The following is a 12,043-nucleotide window of genomic DNA, read 5'->3' on the forward strand; positions in this document are numbered from 1 at the left end:
ATGCACTAATCTCAGAAGTATCAGGAATAAATGTGAGGAGTTCTTGGCATTGTTAAACATAGTGAAACCAAAATTATAGGCTTTCTTTTAGTGTTACATGGTGATCAGCATTCATTTTTGAAATTAGGATTCTACAACCGTGTTAAAATAACTCTTCTTTTATTATCCCAACGTCGAAACGTCAGGAAAACAACGTTGACGATGTTTTCGCAATCTGGTCTCATGGCCGCCAGACACTAGACACATTCCTTAGCCACCTAAACAAGCAACACAAACGTATACAGTTCACAATTGAGATTGAAAAACATAACACACTGCCATTTCCAGATACGCTTGTCACACGTCTTCCCTCGGGCAATCTTTCCTTCGCAGTTTACCAGAAACCGACACATACTGGCCAATATATACACAAACTCCTACCACCATCCAACACAAAAACTAGGTGTCATCAGTACCCTAAAAAACAGGGCTCTGAATATCTGCTCCAGTGAACAGGCACTGAAAAACGAATTTAAAGTGATCAGCAATACTTTTCAAAAAAATGGATACAGCCAACTATTAACAAAATTCTCTACAAGACCTCAATAAAAAACAAAGACAAACCAGACTACACTAAAACTATAACCATTTCCTACATTAAAGGGACATCAGACAAAATAAACAGAGTACTACAAAAATACAACCTCAAAGCCACCTTTAAACCTCCTGCAAAATTAAAAAGCTAACTCAACTCATCCAAAGACCCCACTCCCTCTGCTGGCACACCCTGGAGTATACCGTATTTATTTCATCCTGTAATCTTCCATATATAGGGGAAACAGGATGCACAATTCCTATAAGACAAAAGGAACATAAACGACACATCAAATACAATAATTATGGTGAAGCTGGCCTTTCTGATCATGCCCTGAACACCTTACATAGAATTGACTGGAAAAGCACTAGTTGTCTACATCACACCAAAATATGGTATGAACGCAAATTTAAGGAAGCTTGTGAGATCATTATCAACCACCCCAATCTAAACAATAATGATGGTCTAAAAATCCCATACATATGGAAGGCATATATTCATCCTACGAATCCTTCCTCTCTAAGAACAACTATAAACAGGACTGTAGAAAATCCAGGATCCTAAATCTAAAATAACAATTTTAATACTAAATAATAGGACATCACTATTAAAGAAAAAATCTATAAGAAAGAATGTTTATTCATGTTGTAATTTATAATTTTTTTTTTTTTTAAAATCAAAAATAACAATTGTAATAATAGAAATAGTACATCGCTGTTACTGGAAGGAATCATCTGTAAGCAAGAATGTTTGTTCATGTAATCATAAATTAAATCTATCTTGATGTATTTTTTTTTTTTTTTTTTTTTTTCACTAGAGGTCATGCCAGTGAGTAGCATGTGATCAAATCATTGTTTCTCTAGTTTACGGTTTGAAATATAACGCAGCTTGTCTTGTATATTTATGTATGCTCCAGATGATGATCTTGATATGAAGATCAAAATGTCGGGATAATAAAAAGAGTTATTTTAACACGGTTGTAGAATCCATAATTTCAAAAATGAAAAATGAAAAATTTTCCCTAAATTATAGGCATTAGGAACAGAATGTGATAGCTACTATTTATTCAGGGAACAAACAAGATAGGAAGGGGAGCACTACTAGTGACTGCACAAGAATTAAATCGAAACAATACAAATTTCCAATGGTAGTATGAGTAATACAGGAAATGGGTGTTTAGGGCTGTTTGATGTTAGCGATTAACAGGTCAGAATGCGTAATGCTACCACAAACTAGGATCACCTGAAGAAGACTAATGTTATGCATGATTTCAACTTGGGGATACACTGGAGAGAGGAAAAAGCATGTAAGATGATAAATGCATAGAATTACTCATGGATAACCACCTTAAGCAGCAGCATATGATGGAAGGAACTCACATTACAGGAATACTGGATCTAGTGACACTGCAAATCTGTCTATGAACCAGTTGGCTATTATACCCAAATGATAAGAGCAATCATGCAATTTTGATTTGGGAGGTAACAATGTAAGTGCTTTGGCTAAGAAGGAGCTATGTGGAACCATAAGACAAGCAGGCAACTATACTGTGCAGTTTCTCATACCAAGTTAGTGTGTCTCAAACTGAGAAAGCAGCTTGAAACAGTACCTTGGCATAAGAAACTGCATAGTAGAAGAATCAATATTGCATGGAATTATGCCTCAAGGAAGCCATATCTGACTGCATTCTCAGTGTTTGGAAAATTAATGGTATGGGAGTGAAATGGATGAATAACACTTTAAAGCAAGAGCTACATAAAAAGAAATTGTTGATCAATATTAAAAAGAGTGGTGATAAGACTCTGTAGTGCTATAAATATTGGGATAGGAGGATGATGGCTATGGTGAGGAAGGCACAATCAGGTTATCAAGAAAAGTTAACCACAAAAAGATCAAAGGAAATTTAAAAGAATTTTATTTATGCAGTGAGTAAAGGGAAGAGACTATGTCAGATACACAAGAAACAGATGGGTTGATAAGAAGTCACTTTAGTAAGGTACATATTCCAGGCTGACCCATTAATTCTCTGGATGATAGAGAATAATTCGATGAAAGAATGAGTAAAAAAAAAAAAGTAGGAAAGTAACAAGTAAGAAAGAAAGAAGATGAAATAGAAGTATTAATGCTGGTACAAGAGCTTGAATCAAATACAGCAGATGAACTTCATATAACAGCACAAGTGCTGAAGATGTGTGTAAAACAGTCAGTAATGTAATAAATTTTAGCTTTTAGTGTAGATGGAAAGCTAAACATGGAAAAAGATAATGAATAAGTATATGTGGCTAGAATGTTTTTGGGAGCCATTTGAATAAATATATATAGAACCTGAGAAAAATCAGTCAAAATATTGAGCTGCCAATATACAAGATAGTATTTGAATAAAATTTAGCATATGGATCTCGAGTAAGGGTTAGAAGTAAAGCAGTTGGTCAAAAACTGGTTACTACAAATATAAGCATTCAGAGGAAAATTACAGAGAGAAGAGATAGCATCAATTGCAAAACTACATTAAAAATGAAGATACTAAAAAGAACTTGACACTATTAATATTCAAGTATGTGTAATTAAGAAGAGCAGAGTATTGAAAAGTATAAGTCCACTTAAAGAGAATGGGAAATGAGAGATTAGCAAAACAGGTAACTGAAACATAAAAATGCACACAAATCTTTTTCTTCCACAGGGGTTTAAAAAAATAAATAAATAAAAAAAAAAAATTAAAAAAAAATTGTTGGAAGACCATAATATAGGTGAATTGAAGAATGTTATTACTATTACTATTATTACGGGCAACTCCAGGGAGTCATTAGACTCATCGAGGGAGGCCCCAAATCATATTCATCACAACTATTTGACATTCATACAGTATCTATCATACCTCGCCTTAAACTCATTCACTGTCACAGCATCCACCACAGACACAGGGAGCGCATTCCACTCATTCACTACTCTAAAAATGAACCCAGCTCTAACACCTTTACTAACCACACTTTTGCCCAGTTTCCATGGATGTCCCCTAGTCCTCCCACAACCAGCCCTGTTCTCAAAAATATCTTCTGAATTAATTTTATAGAAACCCTTCAGTGATTTGAATGTCTCAATCATATCTCCCCTCCTCCGCCTATCAACCAATTTTTGCAACCCACAAATCCTCAACCTGTTCTCATACGGTTCATTCCACAGACCTGCTATCATCTTGGTCACTCGCTTCTGGATCCTCTCCACCTCCTCCCCATCAAGAAGAAACCTAGATGACCAAATCTGAGCACAGTAGTCCAGATGGGGTCTTATCAAGGCTCGATACAGAGGAACAATAACCTGCTTGTCTCTGCTTGTCAACGTATTCTTCAGCAACCAAGTGATTTGATGAGCTGTTTTGGTCACTTTTGCAATGTGTCCCCTAAATTTCAATTCCCTATCTACCAACACTCCTAAATCTCGTGCCTCATCAATTTTCTGGAGCAGGGTTCCACCAATGCAGTAAACTGCCGCCAATCTTTTCACCCCAAAATCCATAACCTTACATTTTGCCACATTAAATTGACATCCATTCTCCTTAGCCCAGACCTCCAATCTATCCAAATCATCCTGCAAAATTTTGACGTCATCTGCATTCACTATTGCCCTACCAAACTTCGCATCATCCGCAAACAAATGAACTGTTCCTCTCAGATCATTTCCTATATCATTTATGAACAAATTAAACAGCAGTGGTCCAAGAACAGATCCTTGTGGCACACCACTAGTCACAGGCCGTCTTGTGGACTCTACTCCCGAGTAAACCACTCTCTGATATCTCTCCGTCAACCACCCTCCTATCCATCTCACCAACCCTATGTCCATTCCCATATGCTGCAATTTACTGATTAGAATTCCATGTGGAATCCTGTCAAAGGCCTTGGCAAGGTCCAGTAGAATCACTGAAAAACCCATTACCCTTATCCAGTTCAGTCATTACTGTGTTATAAAACGTGAGCAAGTTACTGAGGCATGACCTACCCTTCACAAAACCATGCTGTCCCCGATACAGTATCCCATTTTCTTCTATCCAATCTTGTATTTTCCTCTTGACTATTTTCTCTAAGACCTTGACAATGATTCCTGATATGCTAATCGGTCGGTAATTTACAACAGCAATCTTGGAACCACCTTTATGCAGTGGAACTATTTTTCCCTCTTTCCACCCGCTCGGGACTAACCCAGACCCGAGACTCAAATTAAACAAAATGGTCAAGGGTACTGACAATTCTTTAGCTGCTTCTCGTACAACACGAGCTGGTATACCATCCAATCCCACAGATGTACTGACATTGAGGTTATGCAATAGACTACTCACCTCCACTTCATTAACCACAATTCCCGTATAATCTACTGGTTTATTCGTTTCTGCAATGTCACCACCTGGATGATATACTTTTGCAAAGTGCTCACTCAGTAATTCAACTATCTCAACTGATTCAGTTACCTCCCTACCATCGGCATTCTTTAAAATCAATCTGCCATGTACATTTTTCCTTTTACTTGCTACATATCTAAAAAACTGTTTAGGATTCTCTTTAGCCTGCATGGCCAATGTTCTTTTGTAATCCTTTTTTGCTTTTCTTACCACCCTCGTCACCCTTCTGGCCTGCGCTTTATACCGTTCATGTGCCTGCCGGTCACCCTTCTCCTTAAATTCCCTCCATAGTTGTTTCTTTTTTTGCAACTCAAGCTTAATGGTGTTATTCATCCATTTAACCCCTACTTGATTTATTATTCGGACTCTAGGTATACAGTCAGCCATTGCTTCATGCAAGCACTTCTTAACTACCTACCATGCACTATCAACTTCTAGTCCTTGCAGTTGTACATGCCATGGCACTGAACCAATCAAACTCCTAAGTTTGTCATACTTTCCAGCCCGATAATTCCACATGTACCCTGTCTTAATTGAAAATTCTACACCTTTAGCCACCTCCCAAGTTAAGACCCTATGATCACTCTCACCGATTGGTGGCAATGTGGTCATATTTGTTACAGCCAAATCCTCAGATGTAATTACTAGGTCAAGCACTCTCTGACCCCTAGTATTTTCCATTACATGCTGTCGCAGATAGTTATCCCTTAATAACTGCATAAAATCCAGTTCCTTCCTCCCGTGTGTCCTCTCCTCACTCCAATCAATGCGACCATAGTTGAAATCTCCCATAATAATCACCCTCCTTCCACCCATTTCTTCTATTTGCTTGTGCATACTGTCACCACCATCTTTTCCATCACCTGGTCTATAGCAGCACCCAATTGTATATTTAGTTCTGCTAGCCACAATCTCACACCAAATGGCCTCAAATGTGCTCTTTTCTCTATCCTGCAATTCAACTTCTATTCTCCTTGGCTGGAGCTCATCAGCTATCATCAACAATACTCCTCCCCCCATTTTATTCTCTCTGTCATTCCTGAACACACTATACCCATCACATTCAATCCCACTAGTTATATCATCTACAGTCAGCCATGTTTCACTAATACCTATAACCTGTGGTCTGGAAGTGCCAACCATGGCCAAAAACTCTTCCTTCTTGTTCCTAATACTCCTAGTATTAGTGTACATGAATTTAAGACCCCCATTAGCCCCAACCCTACCTTGATGCCTTATATTAACTATCCCACTCAGATTTGTTGTCCTTATTTGCTCTGGCATATTATATTCATTCTTACATTCAACTGCCTCCATAAGGACTGTATCTCTACTCCCCCCCCCCCCCCCCAACAAATCTAGTTTCCCTGAATTTGCACATCCACTACATTCAGCAACACTTTCTCAAGTCTTCTTACACCGTAACCATTCAAATGCAAGCCATCCATCTTATATAGATCCTTTCGCCCGTCAAACTCACTCCACACATCCACAAATTCCACACCACTCGTCGTACATAACCCACGCATAAAGTCATTTGCAATTATAGCCCTCCTTTTAAACATTTCACTGTCATACCGTGGCAAAAGACTAATCATTCTAACTCTCTCACTCTTTTCTTTTGCAACCTCAAACAATTCATTCAGGTCTTCTATCATTTCCATTTTATCTCCTTTCAAATCATTCGTACCTGCCACAACAATCATTTCTTTCACCCTTTCCTTTTGCTCTCTAATAGACGCAGTTACGTCCTTTATGGTCGCACCAGGTTGGTACGATTTTGGATGATATACTTTTGCAAAGTGCTCACTCAGTAACTCAACTATCTCAACTGATTCAGTTACTTCCCTACCATCGGCATTCTTTAAAATCAATCTGCCATGTACATTTTTCCTTTTACTTGCTATGTTGATACATTATTGAAAGCATATACTAGAAGATTGTAGATAATGATTAATTAAATGCAAACAACGTTCAGAAATGATCAAGAATTCTTTTTAGCTCTGTGCCAAGAACTGTTTTAAGGCAAAGTTCATTTAGGTCATTTGCTCATTTTGTACTAATACCAACCTTCCTTAAAAAAAAAAAAAAAAAAAAAAAAAAAAAAAAAAAAAAAAAAAAATTATAATAAAAACAATTCTTCCTCTGTAACCTTTCACAAAATCAAATGCAGTTCTATTCAGATCACTACAATCAATTTTCTGAATGGTTATTTCTAATGTCACTCAACAAATACCCTTCAAAACAGCAAAAGCATTTTAAGAGAGATCATAAAATTAAATGAGAGAAATGAAAAAAAAAAAAAAAAAATTAAAGATAATCAAATTTACCTAACTTTGTTTTCATAAACACCAAAGAATAATTGCTGACATGAACACCATTCTGTTAGAACAAATTCTAATGCAGATTTTCCTGTGGGTCCTGGAACACTAGATAGAAACTCTAAAACTGCATCTATCTGGCTATGAATCAGGTGTGCAAATACCATCACAAGGCTCTAGAAATAAATATTAACATTACAAGTCAAGAATAAAAAATCACACACTGACTTGAAGAACACAGAAAATACAAGCAAGCAAGCAAAAAAAAAGCATTTATTGTTTATTTTAAAAAAATTATCTAGTTATCGAAAAAATAGATTTTTTTTGTTCTTTCTTCAACACTGACAGTATTTTGGTCATACTATAATAACTATGTTATAAATCTGTAATACAATTCTGTTTTACATTATAACTTGACAAACTGCAACATAAGACATACTAATTAAACAAGGATTTTACTTGCAAAGATTGGTAGAGCCTCTGCTACTAATGGCTCGCAAAATGTTAAGCAAGCTTGAGGGTTGTTAGTAGTTGGAAGAGATTCAATCATTCAATGCTGTTGGCACACTCTCCCTTGATGAGTCTTTGAACTCCCTGGAGGTGTCACATAATAATAATAATAATACTTAAGTAATTTTTTATAAACAAAGTTTTTTCCACAGTATCAAGAGCATCTTCAGTATGAGGTTCAAATTAACCAACTGGAAAAAAAATTATAGATTCAATAACGAAAATGTGTGGAACTATACATATGTGATATAGAGCGACGTGGTCTAAGTACATTAATCCTGGTATTTAGGCTTATACATTGATTCTCATGCATTGTGTTGTTTCAGGAAATTGACAACATACAGCAGATAATAACTAAATTATTTTTAATTATCACTTCCTATATTTTGCCAAAGATATATTGGTATCTTCAGGAATTAATACACTGGTATGAAACATGTGCAAGCAGACACACTTAACCAATAAAAATGGAACAAGAGATAGAGGATAACCTAAAGTCCTATAATTACACCACCTATTGACTTAGGTTTGGTGCTCTTGACCATTAGACTGAATGTCTATTGTTTCGCATATGAAAGTTGTAGCAGATTGTGTATCCTGGTTCTCTGATATATCATATATCAGAGCACCAGGATACATCCATTTCCACCACTGTGGATGATCAGGATTAGCAGACCATGCCCTGGATACCTGGCACAGAATCCATTGGAAAAAGGCTCTTTACTTCACTGAAGGAAATTTAAATTTGAGAGGCTTTTCCTTGAATCTGCTACAGCTCTTACCAACTACCCCAACCTAAACAAATATGGTTGTATCAAACTTCCTCTCATATGGGAAGCCCTCATCAGCAGACATTCAGCCCAACGGCCATGAATATCAAACCAAAATCAATAGGTGGAGTAATTATAGGACTTTAGGTCATCCTGTATCCCTCCTATTCCTTATTACTTGATGATAGTGTGCCTACATGCAGATGTTTGATATCATTCAGTGTATTAATCAGTGAAGATGCCAATTTTGATTTTGGCAAAATATAGGAAGTACTAATTAAAATAATTAAGTTATCTACTCTACGTTGTCAACTTTCTGAAACAACATGATGCTTAAATACATTAAGGTTCTAATAATAACTTTAACAAGAGAACATTAATATTTAAAAAATAAAATAATTCTTGAACTTGTACTGAACTATTTCTCATAAAAGGGATAATTTTAGTCTATCACTTCTATTTAAACTTGCTCGATGTTACAAAGTTTCAGCACTTTCTTCATATAAGCATTCCATGAGATAATTACTTTTATGGAGAAACTTAATTTCTTTAAAAGGATTCAACTGAAAGTCTCAATTGTCTGGCTAATTGGATTTAATGTAGTCTAAATGTATCACGACATACAGCCACTGATCTACCTGTTTGATAACTTTGGCAAAATATGATAACTTTGGCAAGGAATTTGATACACTCCAGGATGGAGCAAAGGACAGTAGACCAGAGAGTGTTTGATGTGCCAGTCTCAATGGTGCCAGATTTTTGACAATTATCATGGTGTGAAAAAGCACGAAGGTAAAGTCCAGTATGTGTTCTATTCCAAAAATTGAGAAATGAAGGCTACTAACTGTGTGATAAAGTAAAAAGAGATCTAAAAAGCAATCCAACTGTTCTCTTCTACTTCAAGAGCAAACTGGATATAATGGCAAAAACTGTTGATCTTATTGACAAACTCTTTTAGATATGTATGGGAACCATGTCAAACTACAAAAATATTCTATACATATCTGTACCATAATGACTGTTCAGGAAAGAAACTATTCAAAATCCAAATGTTCCATGAAGTAGTTAGTTAGTGAGAGAGAAAGCGGACATGTGAAGTAGCCAAAATGAATGCCAAAGTTAAATAGACAAACAATATCTGCCAGAAAGTCTTGCTTGATGAAGTTAAGTGTTCCATCTACAGGAACATTATGGTACAGATGTCTAGATGATATTTTTGTGGTTTGGCATGGTAGATCTACGAGAGTTGGTCAATAAGATCAACAATTTTCACCATCTTATCCAGTTCATCCTTGAGGTAGAAGAAAACAATCGGATTGCCTTCTTAGATCTCCTTTTACTTCATCAACCAAGTGGTAGCGTTCATTTCTCAGTTGTAAGAAAAAACATACTGGACTTTACATTCATGCTCTTTAAAACCATCGTAAATGTCAAAAATCTGGCACCATTAAGACTGATACGAGGGTGGTCTGAAAAGTTCTTGGCCTAACAATGAAAAAACGGATTTATAATTTCAAAATTATTTTTATTTATCAACATAATCTCCCTTAAGACTAATACATTTATTATAGTAATGCTCCAGCGCCATTATCCTGTCCCTATACTGGTTCTCAGTAAGCTCTGCAAAATACCCCTTTACAGCTGCAATCACCGCATGATTTGAAGAAAAACGTTGGCCAGCGAAAAAGAGTTTTGGGAAGAGATAGAAGTCAGAGGGAGCCAAATCTGGGGAATAGGGTGGATGTTCCAACAATTCATAGTGCAGTAGCCTTAATTTTCCCACTGCCAAAACACATTTGTGGGCAGGTACATTGTCCTGATGAAAGATGATTTTTTTCTTCTGCAAACCGGGTATTTTCTCACGAATTTTTTCGTCTAGTCTGGTTAAAAGATCGGAATAATATTCCCGGTTATTGTTTTACCCTTTTCAAGATAATGAATAAACAAACATTCCAAAACACTGGAATGTTTGTTTATTCATGCTTTTCTTACTTTCTTGCTGGTGGAACCGACTTTGTCTTCTTTGGCACTGAACAACCGGCTTCTGTCCACTGTTTTGACTGCTGTTTGGATTCTGGTGTGTAATGGTGAATCCAAGTCTCGTCCATAATAATAAATCATCGCACAAAATCAGTTTTATTCTTGTTAAATGCTCCAAGAGCATTTAACAAGAATTAACAAGAATTTTCATGCGAGTGCATTTTTGATCTGCTGTGAGCAAGTGCGGCACCCATCTTGCACAAAGCTTTTTCATTTGAAATTCCTCATGCAAAATATATCCTATACATTCTTTTGAAATGCCTATAGTCTCAGCAATTTCACGCACTTTGACTCGCCAGTCATCCAATACCATATCATGCACTTGATCAATGATTTCTGGTTTTGTTACACTTTTTGGATGTCTTTCACGTGGATCATCTTCAAGGCTGGCACAGCAACGTTTAAACTCAGCAACCAATTTCTTAATTGTCGAAAATGAAGAAGAAGAGTGCCCATACGCTTTTATGAACTTAAAATGAATTTCTTTTGCCATTAAATCTTCTTTTAAAAGAATTTTATAAACACACAAAACTCAATTTTATCCATTTTGAGAGATGCAGACAACAGTTTTGCTTTAGACACTGTACAAAACAAACTACTTGATAGAATGACTTGCAATTTCACATGGATGCTTATGACGGATGTACCAAACTTAGAAAAAAAAATCTTGCTGATAGTTTTGCCATCTATGGTCGAGGCTGAGAACTTTTCAGACCACCCTCATACATGAAGCGCACTCTCTATGTTCTATTGCAGTGGTGTTCAATCTTTTTAATATGTGAGCTACTTTCCTATACTAAGTTATTCGGCGATCTACTCTCTTATATAGATCACGTTCCCCCAACCTGATATCTGATTAGGCACAACTATGCAGTTAAAGGTGCTCACTCACTTCGGAGGACCAACTCTCCCAGCCCTAAAAACTTTAAAGAAACTAAAAACTTTATTTGTGTATTTAAAAATTTATTTATCACTTTTAATTTTTTTAATACAACAAATAAAACAAATATATTGGAATAAAATATTTATTTCTATATTTTGGAAAACCAAAGATTGATTACAAACTCACAAGTTACAGGAAATGTTGGTTGATTTAAAAAAAAGTTAATATGAAATTTGGCATTGATTGGATCTCGCATTGATCTTTGGCATTGATTGGATTTTCATAGTCAGGTTGATATGAAGAAGTGGCCAATCGCAGACAATCATCCAAATGATCATTTGTAATTTGGTTTCTTAATTTATTTTTAATGACGTTGATATTTGAAAAAGTGGATTTTGACAAGTATGTTGATCCGAAATACGACAGAATTTTTCGCGCAATATCAGCTAATATTGGAAATTTTTCATGTGTATACTTCCAAATGACTTCTTTGTTTATTGATTTTAATGTAAACTATTCTGAATGTTTATTATCTCAAGTTCTACTTCAGCT

The 12,043-nt window shown here is 35.9% G+C and overlaps 1 protein-coding gene across 1 annotated transcript in view; it reads right to left on the minus strand.

The window, feature by feature from the left end:
* Positions 1-12,043, minus strand: part of Ipo9 (Importin 9) — a 493,522-nt gene that overhangs the window by 41,833 nt on the left and 439,646 nt on the right. Inside the window, exon 21 of the mRNA XM_090390464.1 lies at positions 7,298-7,464. Within this exon, the coding sequence (XP_090246590.1) occupies positions 7,298-7,464 (167 nt within the window). The remainder of the gene's footprint in view (positions 1-7,297; positions 7,465-12,043) is intronic.

This window comes from Typopeltis vanoorti, chromosome 3, assembly GCF_054136105.1.
Source record: "Typopeltis vanoorti isolate ZY-2024b chromosome 3, IOZ_Tvanoo_1.0, whole genome shotgun sequence".
NCBI lineage: Eukaryota > Metazoa > Arthropoda > Arachnida > Uropygi > Thelyphonidae > Typopeltis > Typopeltis vanoorti.